Source organism: Pseudophryne corroboree, chromosome 7, assembly GCF_028390025.1.
Source record: "Pseudophryne corroboree isolate aPseCor3 chromosome 7, aPseCor3.hap2, whole genome shotgun sequence".
In the NCBI taxonomy this organism is placed as follows: Eukaryota; Metazoa; Chordata; class Amphibia; order Anura; family Myobatrachidae; genus Pseudophryne; species Pseudophryne corroboree.
Genome location: NC_086450.1, coordinates 196,718,229 through 196,736,220, shown reverse-complemented (window position 1 = coordinate 196,736,220; position 17,992 = coordinate 196,718,229). Strand labels below are relative to the sequence as shown.

At 46.9% G+C, this 17,992-nt stretch overlaps 1 protein-coding gene across 2 annotated transcripts in view; it reads right to left on the bottom strand.

Moving 5' to 3' along the window:
• The window catches only part of AAMP (angio associated migratory cell protein), a 135,151-nt gene that overhangs the window by 21,280 nt on the left and 95,879 nt on the right, over window positions 1–17,992 (bottom strand). For both annotated transcript variants that reach the window (XM_063933927.1, XM_063933926.1), the window contains exon 11: window positions 9,306–9,460. In XM_063933927.1, the coding sequence (XP_063789997.1) occupies window positions 9,306–9,460 (155 nt within the window). The remainder of the gene's footprint in view (window positions 1–9,305; window positions 9,461–17,992) is intronic.

Below are 17,992 nucleotides of genomic sequence, written 5' to 3'. Positions count from 1 at the left end.
TTTCTCCTGCAGGATCCACAGATTATCCACAGGTTAACATTGTGATGTCCCAAAGCAATATTAATGGAGGGGATTGTACCAACTTCTGAACTGCCTCGTAAAGCCCTGGTCTTCATTTCCATTGAAGATGAACTGGTACAAAGATAAAAGAAGCCAGCATACCACCCTGGGAACCCCCAGGTAGAAGTCCGTGCCATCAAACTGATGGCTAATCTTCTGGTTTGGAAGCAGGCCCTCTGGTAGCCCAATGCTTTTTAGTCTTTCCAGACTTATCTGATTGGGACTGTTTGCCGTAACCTTTACCTTTTGTTTTTCCTTGGGTCCGAAAGGACAGAAAAGCTGGAAAAATAAGATTTTACTTACCGATAAATCTATTTCTCGGAGTCCGTAGTGGATGCTGGGGTTCCTGAAAGGACCATGGGGGGATAGCGGCTCCGCAGGAGACAGGGCACAAAAAGTAAAGCTTTTTCCGATCAGGTGGTGTGCACTGGCTCCTCCCCCTATGACCCTCCTCCAGACTCCAGTTAGGTACTGTGCCCGGACGAGCGTACACAATAAGGGAGGATTTTGAATCCCGGGTAAGACTCATACCAGCCACACCAATCACACCGTACAACTTGTGATCTAAACCCAGTTAACAGTATGATAACAGCGGAGCCTCTGAAAGATGGCTTCCAACAACAATAACCCGAATAAGTTAACAATAACTATGTACAATTTATGCAGATAATCCGCACTTGGGATGGGCGCCCAGCATCCACTACGGACTCCGAGAAATAGATTTATCGGTAAGTAAAATCTTATTTTCTCTATCGTCCTAGTGGATGCTGGGGTTCCTGAAAGGACCATGGGGATTATACCAAAGCTCCCAAACGGGCGGGAGAGTGCGGATGACTCTGCAGCACCGAATGAGAGAACTCCAGGTCCTCCTTAGCCAGAGTATCAAATTTGTAAAATTTTACAAACGTGTTCTCCCCTGACCACGTAGCTGCTCGGCAAAGTTGTAATGCCGAGACCCCTCGGGCAGCCGCCCAAGATGAGCCCACCTTCCTTGTGGAGTGGGCCTTTACAGATTTAGGCTGTGGCAGGCCTGCCACAGAATGTGCCAGTTGGATTGTGCTACAGATCCAACGAGCAATCGTCTGCTTAGACGCAGGAGCACCCATCTTGTTGGGTGCATACAATATAAACAACGAGTCAGATTTTCTGACTCCAGCTGTTCTTGCAATATATATTCTTAATGCTCTGACAACGTCCAGTAACTTGGAGTCCTCCAAGTCACTTGTAGCCGCAGGCACTACAATAGGCTGGTTCAGATGAAATGCTGACACCACCTTAGGGAGAAAATGCGGACGAGTCCGCAGTTCTGCCCTGTCCGAATGGAAAATCAGATATGGGCTTTTGTAAGATAAAGCTGCCAATTCTGACACTCTCCTGGCAGAAGCCAGGGCTAGAAGCATGGTCACTTTCCAAGTGAGATATTTCAAATCCACCTTATTTAGTGGTTCAAACCAATGAGATTTTAGAAAATCCAAAACTACATTGAGATCCCACGGTGCCACTGGAGGCACCACAGGGGGCTGTATATGCAGCACTCCCTTAACAAAGGTCTGGACTTCAGGGACTGAAGCCAATTCTTTTTGAAAGAAAATCGACAGGGCCGAAATTTGAACCTTAATAGATCCCAATTTGAGACCCATAGACAATCCTGATTGCAGGAAATGTAGGAATCGACCCAGTTGAAATTCCTCCGTCGGAGCACTCCGATCTTCGCACCACGCAACATATTTTCGCCAAATTCGGTGATAATGTTGCACGGTTACTTCTTTCCTTGCTTTAATCAAAGTAGGAATGACTTCTTCCGGCATGCCTTTTTCCATTAGGATCCGGCGTTCAACCGCCATGCCGTCAAACGCAGCCGCGGTAAGTCTTGAAACAGACAGGGACCCTGCTGAAGCAAGTCCCTCCTTAGAGGTAGAGGCCACGGATCTTCCGTGATCATCTCTTGAAGTTCCGGGTACCAAGTCCTTCTTGGCCAATCCGGAACCACTAGTATCGTTCTTACGCCTCTTTGCCGTATAATTCTCAATACTTTTGGTATGAGAGGCAGAGGAGGAAACACATACACCGACTGGTACACCCAAGGCGTTACCAGCGCGTCCACAGCTATTGCCTGCGGATCTCTTGACCTGGCGCAATACCTGTCCAGTTTTTTGTTGAGGCGAGACGCCATCATGTCCACCATTGGTCTTTCCCAACGGGTTACCAGCATGTGGAAGACTTCTGGATGAAGTCCCCACTCTCCCGGGTGAAGATCGTGTCTGCTGAGGAAGTCTGCTTCCCAGTTGTCCACTCCCGGGATGAACACTGCTGACAGTGCTATCACATGATTCTCTGCCCAGCGAAGAATCCTTGCAGCTTCTGCCATTGCACTCCTGCTTCTTGTGCCGCCCTGTCTGTTCACATGGGCGACTGCCGTGATGTTGTCCGACTGGATCAACACCGGTTTTCCCTGAAGCAGAGGTTCTGCCTGGCTTAGAGCATTGTATATTGCTCTTAGTTCCAGAATGTTTATGTGAAGAGACGTTTCCAGGCTCGTCCATACTCCCTGGAAGTTTCTTCCTTGTGTGACTGCTCCCCAGCCTCTCAGGCTGGCGTCCGTGGTCACCAGGATCCAATCCTGTATGCCGAATCTGCGGCCCTCCAATAGATGAGGACTCTGCAACCACCACAGAAGAGACACCCTTGTCCTTGGAGACAGGGTTATCCGTAGGTGCATCTGAAGATGCGACCCTGACCATTTGTCCAACAGATCCCTTTGGAAAATTCTTGCGTGGAATCTGCCGAATGGAATTGCTTCGTAAGAAGCCACCATTTTTCCCAGGACTCTTGTGCATTGATGTACAGACACCTTTCCTGGTTTTAGGAGGTTCCTGACAAGTTCGGATAACTCCTTGGCTTTTTCCTCCGGGAGAAAAACCTTTTTCTGAACCGTGTCCAGAATCATCCCTAGGAACAGCAGACGAGTTGTCGGCATTAGCTGGGATTTTGGAATATTCAGAATCCACCCGTGCTGTTTTAGCACTTCTTGAGACAGTGCTAATCCCATCTCTAGCTGTTCTCTGGACCTCGCCCTTATTAGGAGATCGTCCAAGTATGGGATAATTAATACGCCTTTTCTTCGAAGAAGAATCATCATCTCGGCCATTACCTTTGTAAAAATCCGAGGTGCCGTGGACAATCCGAACGGCAGCGTCTGAAACTGATAGTGACAGTTTTGTACAACGAACCTGAGGTACCCCTGGTGTGAGGGGTAAATTGGAACGTGGAGATACGCATCCTTGATGTCCAAGGATACCATAAAGTCCCCCTCTTCCAGGTTCGCTATCACTGCTCTGAGTGACTCCATCTTGAACTTGAACTTCTTTATGTACAGGTTCAAGGACTTCAGATTTAGAATAGGCCTTACCGAGCCATCCGGCTTCGGTACCACAAAAAGAGTGGAATAATACCCCTTCCCTTGTTGTAGAAGAGGTACCTTGACTATCACCTGCTGAGAGTACAGCTTGTGAATGGCTTCCAAAACCGTCTCCCTTTCGGAGGGGGACGTTGGTAAAGCAGACTTCAGGAAACGGCGAGGTGGATCTGTCTCTAATTCCAACCTGTACCCTTGAGATATTATCTGCAGGATCCAGGGATCTACCTGCGAGTGAGCCCACTGCGCGCTGTAATTTTTGAGACGACCGCCCACCGTCCCCGAGTCCGCTTGAGAAGCCCCAGCGTCATGCTGAGGCTTTTGTAGAAGCCGGGGAGGGCTTCTGTTCCTGGGAAGGAGCTGCGTGTTGCTGTCTCTTCCCTCGACCTTTGCCTCGTGGCAGATATGAATAGCCCTTTGCTCTCTTATTTTTAAAGGAACGAAAGGGCTGCGGTTGAAAAGTCGGTGCCTTTTTCTGTTGGGGAGTGACTTGAGGTAGAAAGGTGGATTTCCCGGCTGTAGCCGTGGCCACCAAATCTGATAGACCGACTCCAAATAACTCCTCCCCTTTATACGGCAAAACTTCCATATGCCGTTTTGAATCCGCATCGCCTGTCCACTGTCGCGTCCATAAAGCTCTTCTGGCCGAAATGGACATAGCACTTACCCGTGATGCCAGTGTGCAGATATCCCTCTGTGCATCACGCATATAAAGAAATGCATCCTTTATTTGTTCTAACGACAGTAAAATATTGTCCCTGTCCAGGGTATCAATATTTTCAATCAGGGACTCTGACCAAACTACCCCAGCACTGCCCATCCAGGCAGTCGCTACAGCTGGTCGTAGTATAACACCTGCATGTGTGTATATACTTTTTTGGATATTTTCCATCCTCCTGTCTGATGGATCTTTAAGTGCGGCCGTCTCAGGAGAGGGTAACGCCACTTGTTTAGATAAGCGTGTTAGCGCCTTGTCCACCCTAGGAGGTGTTTCCCAGCGCTCCCTAACCTCTGGCGGGAAAGGGTATAATGCCAATAATTTCTTTGAAATTATCAGCTATTTATCAGGGGCAACCCACGCTTCATTACACACGTCATTTAATTCTTCTGATTCAGGAAAAACTATAGGTAGTTTTTTCATACCCCACATAATACCCTGTTTAGTGGTACCTGTAGTATCAGCTAAATGTAACGCCTCCTTCATTGCCAAAATCATATAACGTGTGGCCCTACTGGAAAATACGGTTGATTCGTCACCGTCACCACTGGAGTCATCGCCTGTGTCTGGGTCTGTGTCGACCGACTGAGGCAAAGGGCGTTTCACAGCCCCTGACGGTGTTTGAGTCGCCTGGACAGGCACTAATTGATTGTCCGGCCGCCTCATGTCGTCAAACGACTGCTTTAGCGTGTTGACACTATCCCGTAGTTCCATAAATAAAGGCATCCATTCCGGTGTCGACTCCCTAGGGGGTGACATCCTCATATTTGGCAATTGCTCCGCCTCCACACCAATATCGTCCTCATACATGTCGACACACACGTACCGACACACAGCAGACACACAGGGAATGCTCCTAACGAAGACAGGACCCACTAGCCCTTTGGGGAGACAGAGGGAGAGTTTGCCAGCACACACCAAAAGCGCTATATATATATATCAGGGATAGCCTTATAATAAGTGCTCCCTTATAGCTGCTTTGTTATATCAAAATATCGCCATAAATGTGCCCCCCCCTCTCTGTTTTACCCTGTTTCTGTAGTGCAGTGCAGGGGAGAGACTTGGGAGCCGTCCTGACCAGCGGAGCTGTGAGAGGAAATGGCGCCGTGTGCTGAGGAGATAGGCCCCGCCCCTTTTCTGGCGGGCTCGTCTCCCGCTATTTAGAAAAATTAGGCAGGGGTTAAATATCTCCATATAGCCTCTAGGGCTATATGTGAGGTATTTTTAGCCTTTATAGGTAATCATTTTGCCTCCCAGGGCGCCCCCCTCCCAGCGCCCTGCACCCTCAGTGACTGCCGTGTGAAGTGTGCTGAGAGGAAAATGGCGCACAGCTGCAGTGCTGTGCGCTACCTTTTGAAGACTGCAGGAGTCTTCAGCCGCCGATTCTGGACCTCTTCTGTCTTCAGCATCTGCAAGGGGGCCGGCGGCGTGGCTCCGGTGACCATCCAGGCTGTACCTGTGATCGTCCCTCTGGAGCTTGATGTCCAGTAGCCAAGAAACCAATCCATCCTGCACGCAGGTGAGTTGTGTAAAATAAAAAACCTAGCTAAACTTTTTCTAAGCAGCTCTTTAGGAGAGCCACCTAGATTGCACCCTTCTCGGCCGGGCACAAAAATCTAACTGGAGTCTGGAGGAGGGTCATAGGGGGAGGAGCCAGTGCACACCACCTGATCGGAAAAAGCTTTACTTTTTGTGCCCTGTCTCCTGCGGAGCCGCTATCCCCCCATGGTCCTTTCAGGAACCCCAGCATCCACTAGGACGATAGAGAAATTAGGTTTAGACTTGTAAACTGAAGGAACTTAACTTTCTTAGAGTCTGCTTAAGACTCCAGAATATATCCAGTAAAAGGCAAAGACTCTAGTACCCTTTTGGACTCCAAGTCAGCCTTCCATGTATGTAGCCAGACCGCTCTGCGTGCGGCTACTGCTGAGGCTGATATCCGAGTAGCTACTATACCCATATCAAAAGGCTGCTTTAAATAAAACTAGCTGCCTGTTTAATATGTGCAATATGGGACTTTTGTTCTCTAGTGGCCAACAAAAGATCATCTTCCAATGCACCAGCCCAGCCCGCCACCTTTCACCACCCATTCTGTGGCCATGGTCGGCCTCACAACTGCCCCCGACAGGGAAAACAGCTTTACGAAAACCATCTATTTTCCTAGCCGTTACATCATTTACAGATGTTGAAGACAGAGGTAATGTAGATTTACGCACTAGTCGAATCCCATGCGCATCTACTTTGGGAGCAACCCCCCTATTCAACAAAATCCCAGCCTGAAGAGGATAATGAGAATTCCATTTTTTTTTTTTATTCTGAACTTCTTACTGGGTGTGACCCATGCCTCTTGTCTGATTTCCGTCAGCTGCTCTGACCCCAGAAATTCAGCCAGACTGTTTTGGGACGTATAAACACAGGTGCCTTGAATTTTAACAAAGGCTCTGCTGCCTCCTCTAAGGATAAAATGGCTTTCATAACATTAACTAGCTCAGGTATACTTACCAAGCAGGGACCTTTGTCCTTATCTCTGTATGCAGACCCAGAATGTGAGGAATCATCTCAGAAGTGTCCCTTTCCGAAACATGTGCAGACTGTGAAAATGTTTCATGTTTGTGTGATTTAATTACCTCAGGCCTTTCAGCCTGTTTTTGTTGGAAGTCTGCAGTTTCCTGAACTGGATGTGGCTTAATCCAGGGGAATGTTGCACGTAAGGGTTAATAGGGAAATTAAATTCGCTCAGCTATATTAGATAATGTTTGTGCAAATGATCCCATGAAGGTTCTGCCTGAACCCGAGCCTGCCTTGGCATGTTAAGAAGGCTTTGATGGAAGCTATAACAATTTGCACATACCCACATTTTGAACCAGATCTTGAGAGGTTAACCATGCTTTGCATGATATCAATGTAGGTACAGCTGTGGAGAGTATATCCTCCTCACCCTTGCCTCTCTTAAAGGTGCATACACAAGGAGAGATTTTGACTATGAGAGATTTTGACTGAGCGATTTCTCTTGAACTGGCAGTAGGAGATTTTGACTAACTTTTCCAGCGATTTTGACTAACTTTACCAGCGATTTTGGCTATGGGCGATTTTGGCTAACTCATTCAAGCAAGGGGATGCTTTTTCTTTCCCAGCGACATAGCCAAAATTGACTTGCCTGCACAGTCTATTTTTAGCAGCGATAGCGACCTGGCGGGGACGCGCATCGCTATCGCTGGCTGTGTACACATGGAGAGATATGCACTAACTTTCAGAGCGATTTTGACTATATAGTCAAAATCGCTCAGTTATATCGCTCCGTGTGTATGCACCTTTAGACATGATAAACAAAATCACACACCTGACTGGTGTTAACTACACAATTTGTAACTGAAATCACTTTAAGGCTTGCTAAAGTGATATACAATCCGACCCCTCCCTGCTTTGCACCAGCATTGAGGATCTGATATATGAGAATGCAAAACTGACAGAAAACACAGTATGTCAGCAGCCACACTAGCAATCAGTCACATAGTTATACATTAGTATACATTGACAATATGAGCACATATTCAACTACAGATACATTTCAGGTATGTAGGAAAAACCTATTACTGCATTACCTTCTATAGGACATTTAACATATTCAGTTGCACAGGCAAAAGAAACAGCAGTATACGTTTACAAGGCTCATATGCAATAAGCACTTATACAGCTACACATACCCCAATGGTAGGTAGAGACTCAGGGGGTCATTCCGAGTTGTTCGCTCGTTGCCGATTTTCGCTATACTGCGATTAGTCGCTTACTGCGCATGCGCAAGGTTCGCAGAACGCATGCGCTTAGTTATTTTACACAAAAGTTAGGTATTTTACTCACGGCGTAACAAAGTTTTTTCAACGTTCTGCTGATCGGTGAGTGATTGACAGAAAGTGGGTGTTTCTGGGCGGAAACTGACCGTTTTCTGGGAGTGTGCGAAAAAACGCAGGCGTTTCAGGGAAAAACGCGGGAGTGGCTGGAGAAACGGGGGAGTGTCTGGCCGAACGTTGGGTGTGTTTGTGACGTCAAACCAGGAACGAAACTGACTGAACTGATCGCAATGTAGGAGTAAGTCTCGAGCTACTCAGAAACTGCTAAGAATTTTCTATTCGCAATTCTGCTAATCTTTCGTTCGCAATTCTGCTATGCTAAGATACACTCCCAGAGGAGGGCGGCGGCGGCTTAGCGTGTGCAATGCTGCTAAAAGCAGCTAGCGAGCGAACAACTCGGAATGAGGGCCTCAGTGCTGTATCACCTGCCTCAGGAGAGCGGGATACAGGAAGACTTAACCCCGTTTCCAGGATCGATCCGGCGAGGAGTTGTTGGAGTGACTCTTTCCAAGGTACGTATAAGACGCTTTTTAGAAAACGGGGGGGGGGGGTGGGGGTAAAAATGAGCTCAAAAAGAATAAGACTATAAAAATAAAACAATAAAAAGCTTGTGGCTGCTAAAAACCAGCAGCCCATTTGACAATGGTCCGGCTCCTGCCGTACCAAACAAAAACCTAAATTGTGTGAGCCAAGAGGTGGGGATATAGGAGACGGGCCCATTGCATTCTGGGAGGCCGAAAGCTTTGATCGATTGGTGCCATTCCGTTGACACTACCTTATAGCCCAATGTTATCCTGTGGATATTCTGTGGAACCTGCAGACTGGTTGGGTATGGGTGACCGACGGTTGGGATGCTGCCAGCCACCATACCGATGACGAGGGGGGGGGGGCGCATTCGCTCAATGAAGCCCCTTGCGGGCTCGGTGGCTCACTGCGCTTGCCACAGGTGTTGTGGACACCAATGAGTGGGAATACTCACCGTTAGTCGGCATGTCGACTGTTGGACTTTTCACCGGGCGGGATACCAGCGTCGGTAGAGGGACCGGCGGTCACATAACCGCATCCCAAAGAGACGCTCAACGCTAGGAGTCTCAGGGAACCTGGTGCCCAGAGAGGCTGTTTGGCACAAACGCAGCATAAGGATACATCTGTACAGATAGTGATCCGTTATTAGTTTAATAACTAACCAGGAACTTTGGCATAAAAACACATCTATTTTACTGAAATAGTGTTTGGGACACTACTAAAACAAAAACAAACTCACTTGTTCAGTGCAAAGTCAAGAATTTCAGCAGTGTGTCCGCAGTATTCGCTGATCATTTTCCCCGATCTAGAGTCCCACAGTCTCACTGCTCCATCCAAACTGCAGGTGTAGACCACCGGTGAGGTGTCCTCCCATAGGAGCTGCACAATACCAGACTATTTACAGAGAGAGCACAGGTTAGGAAATGTCCATTAGTATCATTTATAGTAGGAAAGAGATATATATGCATTGGAAAATAAGCCAGGATATGCAATGATCTTTCATCTTTCTATGAAAAGGCGCACAAGACACACGTCAGCATTCTAAAAACAGAACAGGTTTTATTTCCTCACCCTTGTATTTCTCAAACAATAAAGACAAAGGGGCATATGTAATAGGGTCCGAGTTTGCTGGACTTACGGGATGCTTTGCTTTAAAGTGGCAATCATTTACAAGACATGGTTTTGTCTTGTAAATGATTACTGCTTTAAAATTAGGATTTTTTTTCTTACCGTAAAATCTCTCTCTCTGAGTCCATCTGGGGGACGCTGCGCACTTACACTTGGGGGGCTAGCGTGTGAGAGTATGGAGTTTGGCACAAGATATGAAAAGCACTAACTCCTCCCCCTAACCCCACCCATCAACCCCCTGTTCACAGAAAGTACTCCACAGTTAAAGTTCAACAAAGCCAAGAGAAAACAAAACCAACAATCAATAACCAGACAGAAGGGAAGGGATCGAAGCGTCCCCCAGATGGACTCAGAAAGATTTTACGGTAAGATAAAAAAAAAATCCTAATTTCTCTATCATCCATCTGGGGACGCTGCGCACAGGGCCGGTGCTAGGAGCGAGGCAGGTGACACAATAGCTGAGACAGAACACAGAGGGGTGGGGTCTGCGAAACCGTGACAGAACATTGGGGGGGGGGGTAAAATGGTGACAGAAAGTGTGTGTGTGTGTGTGTGTGTGTGTGTGTGTGTGTGTGTGTGTGTGTGTGAGAGAGAGAAATAGTGACAAAAGTGTGTGTGTGGGGGGGGGGCTCTCCACCCTGGCGCCTACCTGCACTGCATCCCTCTGCTGAGCGCGTTGCTTATGCAGCAGGCTTGTCTTGTTTGGAAGCAGGCTGACGGGCGGCCCAGGATTGTTTAGATTTGGGCTTAGTGGTTTTGGAAGCACAAGCCTGTCTCAGGTACACCTGACCTTTTGCTTTTCCTGGAGGTCAAAAGGAACGAAAAGTGGTACTCTTAGCCTTCGGAGCAGAAGGATTAGTACTTGGGAGAAACACAGTCTTGGGTGTCACCAAGTCAGTCACAATCTTGTTCAGATCCTCCCCAAATAGGATGTCTCCCTTTTTGGAGTCCAGGTCCACCTTCCAGGACCTCAACCACAGAATTCGGCGAGCCAGGATAGACGTAGTAGACGCCTTGGTCGCCATTATACCTGCATCAGAGGCCGCCTCCTAAATATAGTGGGAGGCTGTGGTAATATAAGACAGATATTGTCTGGCAGTGTCAGAAAAAAACTTGAGGTAGCTCACCCTCAATTGCATGAACCCATGCTTCAATTCCTTTTGCAGCCCAGGAGGCTGCCATAGTGGGTCTATGTACAGCACCAGTAATAGAGTAAACAGACTTCAGGCAACCCTCCACACACTTATCCGTCGGTTCTTTCAGTGATGGGACAGTGGTGACATGCAGAGTAGATGACACCACAAGACATTCGACATGAGAGTCCAGCGGCGGTGGAGTTTCCCACTTGTTACTCAAGTCCGCAGGGATAGGATAACGAGCTAGCATCTTTTTAGACATGGAAAATTTATTTCCTGGAGACGACCAGGAGTCCTGACGTATGTAGCAACCTTCTGACGTTTGAACTTATCAGGTTTCTTAGACGCAGTAGTAGGCTCAATGTCATCATCTATTTGAAGAATTAGCTTAATAGCCTCCACTAGGTCAGGAACATCAACCTGGGTTGTATGTTCCTCATAAGAAGCAACTGTATCAGTGTCTGATGGATCAGTATATTCCCCCTCCTCATCGGAAGAATCATCCGAAATATTAAGAGGATTGTGAAGAAGAAATGGCCCGTTTAGATGACCCCTTGGCCCCAGAGGGGCGTGGGGTAGACTTTTGTCCAACCAAAGATTGATTTAATTGTTGTAATTGGGTAGACAGAGTATCCGCTCAGGGCGGATTAACTACAGGCACAATATGTAGCTGTAATGGCACAGGAGGTCCTACAGGGGGCGTAAGACGTGTCACAAGTGTAGTCAAGCATACTTGAGAATGCTGCCCAAGGTGCGTCCTGATTAGCCACAGGTACTGCAGGTAGACTGGGTGTATGGCAGTCTCCCTGCAGTACCAGGTAAATCCGTAGTGCCAGTACTACAGGATGCAAAAGCGTCCACGGATTTCCCGCCGTGTGGCAGACATTATAGAGAACGTAGCCGTAGGGCGTAACAGTACAATATAGCCAGACAAACACAATACCTGCAAATAACCCCTATGTAATGTGACACTAAATACAGGACACAGAACAGAGGATTTAAGTGGTATGAGGTGACTGAAAAACACAGCACAACAGCTACAGGCACACTCAGTCACGTGTACAATGCAGAAGTTATTACTTATAAACAATAAAACTGCACTGGACTAGTAATTTACACACACACACACACACACTATATATATTATATATTTACCTTCGAAAAAGTCACGTGGAACGTGACGAAACGCGTCAGGATCCCGCCTCCGTACACACCTTGCTCAGGTGTCACATCAGGTGCAATTTGAAATAGATTCAGATGGATCTTCCCCTGATTGCTATACCGTCACCAGCGGCTCCCACAACCACGCCGCTCCAGCCAGCCCGCTATCAGACGGCTCCTACATCTCCTCTCTGCTGCACAGCATCCGTGGGCATCGCAGGACATTTGGCCAGGGACGCTCGGCTCATGACCAGCCCACCAAAGAGGTATCGACATCTGCTCTATATTTGGTGACACTCAGCATTTATATAATTCGGGACTGTACCCATTGCACCTTATCCATTATCCATTTACCATCCACTTATATAGCAGCAATTACCAGTAATTTGTGGAATACGGACATTTACAATTTTTAATACAGCTGCAGTTCAGCATATTCTTCAAGAGACTTTCGACACCTTGAGACAACATAAGTGTGACTTATTTTAATATGATTAATATATCATTCTTCACTTTTTATCAATTTTTTAATAAATGTTGCATGCTCTATACGTTGGCTCTCTTTAAATATACAATTCCTGACACACAGGGCAGCCATTTTTTGCTTTCATGTTTCTGCCACATTACTACACATATTTTTTCAGCAAGCGCAGTGTCTCAGGAGCTGTCTCTTTTTAAAAAAAATATATATATATATATTTAAAATTGTTTAGTTTTATTTATTTTTTTTATTATATCCACTGGTTGAGGTGCTTTATCAGCAGCAACTGTTATTTGTTCTTGAAGTACGGTGCACCTCCACCGCAAGTACCCTGCAACCAGGCCATGGGAGTATGCAACACTGCTGGGGAGGTGATGGAGCCGAAGCACAGGAACCAACTTACAAACTGAGCTCCAGTGCCTGGAGGCGGGGTTACAGAGGAGGTGGTGCAATGCATCCTGGGAACAGTCAATGCTTTAGCTTGTTGGTGCCTCGGATCAAGAATCAACTATACACCCCCAATGTTATTCCCTGTGGAATACCAGTGTACTCTGCTGCAGAAAATAAAATAAATAAAAAGCTTATGGCTGCTAAAAACCAGCAGCCCATTGACCATGGTCTGGCTCCTGATGCACCAAACTGAATTTCCTGAGCCAGGAGGAGGGGATATAAGAAACTGGCCCGTTGCATTCTAGGAGGCCGAAAGCTTTAAAATCAATTGGTGCCATTCCGCTGACGCTACCTTATATCCCAATGTTATCCTGTAGATAATCTGTGGACTCTGCCGGAGAAAGATTAAGAACTTTACTGGGCACTGTGATTGGTTTGCGAGCCTGAAACATAGTCAGGGCTACTGACTGAGGTAAGCTTATCACTCTGATGATGCTGTCCTCCACAATCACACCAGTCAATCAGACTAGACAAATCCCGGTGATGACAAAGTTTGAAAGTGAAGATCTGGCATTTACCACCCTGGTCTGAAGAATTGCAGAGCAGTGTCGACAGGCAAATCCAGAGCGATTTAGTAAGACCGAAAAGCCACTGGTCAAATGTGTTGAAGCACTCGCTGGATCTTACCAGAGGCAGAAACAAATATGTCACCTGAAACCTAACACGGGGTCCATGACTGCCACAAGAGGATCCCCGGAGCGATCACTGTACCAAGGAAGCCCTTTTTTGCAGAGACGAGAAGCCCTGAGGTCGATGTCCGCTTGTCAACAGGTACACCAAAATCAGAAAAGCCTGTTGGTTTATTTCACATTCTTCAGGGAAGAAAAGCAAGACAACCCAAGAAGTCCGCTTCTGAGTTGTCCATTCTGAAACTGGAGACGGCCAATATACGGACAAAACCCAAAGTTCCGCCCTCTGCATAAGTGAGATACCGTTCCAACAGCTCTCCAGCTGCAAGTGCCACTGTACATGTTGATACAGGCCACTGCGGTTGTGAAGATCGACTGGATGTGGACTCCAAAACTATGCAAATCTTCTCTGTATCATTTCAATTTTTTTTATTTTAGTAAATGTGCTGCCAAAGCGAGCACTTGTAGAAAGCCTGGAGCTGGGGGTGTGGCCTGGCTGGCTTGAGGAGAGGCTGTGCTGCATCTCTGCTCCTGGGGGATCGCCTATTAGTTCCAGCTTTTTGCAGGACTCCCCATCCTCACTACGAAAGTACCCTCTCCTGACACCTATACCTCACCTGAACTTGCAGCCGCCACCTTCCACGGACTCTGCCGCTTCCCTCTGTGATTCCAGCCTACTACGGGTGTGAAGCCGCGGCCTCGATTGGCGGCTCGCCCTGGCTGTGTCCGCAGCTGTCCCGTTGCTGCATTGTGCCCTGGCGTCTTCCCTACTGGCTGGGCTGCTTCCTACTGTCGTCGTCCCCGGCTTGCTTGTGTGGCGGCCAGGACGTCCGCTACAGCCCTAAAACCGGAGCTCCAGGCTCCTCAGAACACCCGCCCGTCATCTGGGATTGGTCTCAGGGGAAGACATTCCCTCCCCCAGCCCCTGCACTTCACATTTACCAGCCATAGAGTTCATGTACCATCTCCCTGTCCAGGACCCCACTCCTTCAGCCTGATAAGGTGTCTGCAACAAGGGGCAGAAGCCCTCTATCTACAAGACTGCTGATTAACTGAATGTCTGCCTTGTAAACACTCTCACAGAGGTCCTGATATCCTATAACCCCCTGTCACTGAGATAACACAGCTGTTGTGACACAAATTAAAATATATTTTGCTTTCTGCCTAGACTGTCCAGGAGCTAGATGTCAGAGGATATCATCCTGCATGTCCTTAACATTTAGAGGATACTGTGCTTTCTACTATTCTACCTGAGAACTCACTGCTTAATTTGCAACCCCTCAGTTAACTGGACCATATGGCATCTTATTAGTGACCTTCCTCTTAGCCAGCCAAAAATCACGTGAATACTTTCATCATTTGACCCCCCCTACCTCATAAGTGAGAATACGGTGTTGCCTTTCATGTGACTGCTGGAGTTCGAGATATGTGCTTGGTGCTGCTGAACAGATCTTCACATATTCTCTACTGCTGCCTAATCAGGCGACCACATCAATTCTTCAGATACGTCCATATCATCGCAAACCTCACCCTCACATTTCATGGTGGTATTGATTTGTTTTATAGACTTGTGACGACAGATTCCCACGATCGCTTCGATTACAGTTCTATACAGTTTCTCCTAAACTTTACCACAAGGCGTACAATGTAAAACCTTCCATTTAGCAACTGTGATCTATAATTGGGAGGACCCTGATGCTGGATGAGTGCAACCCTAGCCGTCTACTACTTCTCTCAACTGTCTAAAGTGTTATGGACAAATTTCTCAACCTACCCGCGCCTAAACCTCAACGTACTAAAAGCGGAGGTAAGCGTGCTGAGCTGTCTTCTGTTCATATACACTCATTGTCACAACCGGACAACCCTGCCCTTGTAACCGAGACACCAGAAACGATGCCTCCAAAGGCCCCTCCCTCCTATGCGAAGATTGTCAAGGCAATTAAAAAGTAACCGTTTAACCACTACTCCAGACCCAAGCCGACAAACTTAGAAACATAGAATTTGACGACAGATAAGAACCACTTAGCCCATCTAGTCTGCCCATTTTTTTTTATCCTTTAGGTAATCACAACCCTTTTTGAACCTTAATTCTTTGGTCAGCAGTGACAGAGATAAAAGCAGAGTTAGGTTCCATGTCTCGTCAAATGAAATTAGAATTAGCTCTAACTTCCAGGAAATAGAAGACCTGAAACAGCAGGTGACCTCTCTGACCGCTTCCTGACAACATATGGTATCCAAACTAGATGACCTTGAAAATAGGACAAGGAGGAATAATTTGAGGATTGTCGAACTGACAGAAACGATAAAAGGCCCCGATCTTTTTAAATTCCTCTGGTCAGACCTGCCCGAATTACTCGGGATCCTGGAAGACCTGTCCTCACTGGAAATTGAAAGAGCACATAGACTGGGACCTCTGCAAGACTAATCATTCTCGTCCCCGACCGGTCATATTCAAATGCTTGAACTTCCGCCATAAGGAGACAATCTGGTCCGCAGCCAGAAATAAAGTTATCCTCCAATGGGATGGTCAAAATCTTTGTGTTCCAAGATTATTCTGCGGAAGTCTCCAGAGCACGCAGGGAAATGTCTACCGTATGCTCTCAACTAGTAAAATCAAGGATTAGATTTGCTCTTCTCTATCATGTAAGATTGCGCATATTCTCCTCACGAGGCCCTAAGGACTTTACATCGTGGAGGACGCAAAGGCCTTTCTGGAAGAGGAGACAGAGTCTTCAAATTCAGATTCCATGGATCAGAACGACTAATGAGCAAGTCATATCTTTTATCTTCCTATACCATGATATAAGTTAACTCTGTAATATACTCTTAATGCAGTTTGTGCAGTTCTTTTACCGCGATAAGACTGTTATTTACAATTTTATATTACCTGTTCTTAACTGGTTATACCGTAGTGATAGTTGATTACTTCATAAAATGTTTATTGATATAGATGATGCTAGGTTCTGCAGTTAGATCTTCCCCGTGTTAGGGGATAGGATATTTAGACCCAGTATCAGGAGTCTCTTTAACTCCATGTTTGTTTGGATCACAGTTGCTTTGCATAGCAGTATATAAGTTGATGATGCTTTATACCCCACCTTTTTCTCCCCCAAAAAATTCTATTTCTTTTACTTTTATTTTCTTTTTTCCCCCTACTCTTAATTTTATTCCTCAGTGGGACTGGAGGATTCTTCTTACCATTTATGTGAAAATGTTTGAAATGTTGTTTACCACAGACGACTTAAGCTACGGTACTTATGACTTTCGGATGGTGAGTGTCAGAGAGGTTTCAGCCCTTTAATCACAATATGTCATCGCTGAGAGCGGATTTAACTGTGACTTTCCCTCTTATTTATGGCTTCCCAGATTAAATTATACTCTTGGAATGTACAAGGTATAAACTCCCCCATTAAACGTAGGCAAATTCTCACCTATTTAAATAAAGTACAAGCGGATGTCACCTTGCTACAGGAAACCCATCTAACACCCAGTGAGCATGCTAAACTTATACCCCTTTTACACCTACGAGCACGGGTCGCAGCCGGGAGCCTGACACGGGAGCTGCCCCCTGCTGCGACCCGTGCTCGGTCCCTTTCCCATTAGCAGTCACAACCCGGCATATGCCGGGTTGGTGACGCTTCTAGCTACACGGCAGGGGCGGCGCAGGGAGATCACATGATCTCCCAGCGCCGCCCATCCATACAGTGTAAACGGGAGCCGTGTCGCATCGACACGGCTCCCGTTTACACTACACCCTACCCGGATCATTCCCGTGTCCTACCCAGGTAAATAGCCGGGTAGGATTCACGGGTCACTTGATCCGGGTTTACCCTTTTCCACTTGCCAAAAATATATCTAGAACCGTCTAAAGAGATATCTAATACAATATATCTACCCGATATATCAATGATCTGATGGTGAATGTCAAATTTAAGTCCTTTTCGGATAAGAATGGCCACTCCTCGGGCTTTAGGATTATAGGAGGAAGAGGCTATAATTTGGTGGCGAAGCATACTAATACCCCTTTTCCACTAGCTCAAAAAACACGGGTAAATGCACGGGGGCGCGCATTTACCCGTGTTTTATGTAATATCTATGCCCCCACGTTATACGATAAATCATTTTACTTACAGATCACGACTCTCCTTAGACCATATACACACTTTCCAATTATTATGGGTGGAGATCAGGGCCGGTTCTTGGGCGCTGGGCGTCCCGGGCGACAATAGGGGCGTGGCTACGTACAGGGGGCGTGGTCATTTACGCCCCCTGTACAGACTGAAATGATGTGCGGTGCGCGATGACGTCATCGCGTACCGCACAGCAAAGGTCCTCTCCACGAAGGGAAACTAGACGCGTAGCAGCGTCTAGTTTCCCTTCGTGGAGAGGACCTTTGCTGTGCGCGATGACGTCATCGCGCACTGCACAGTAAAGGACCTCT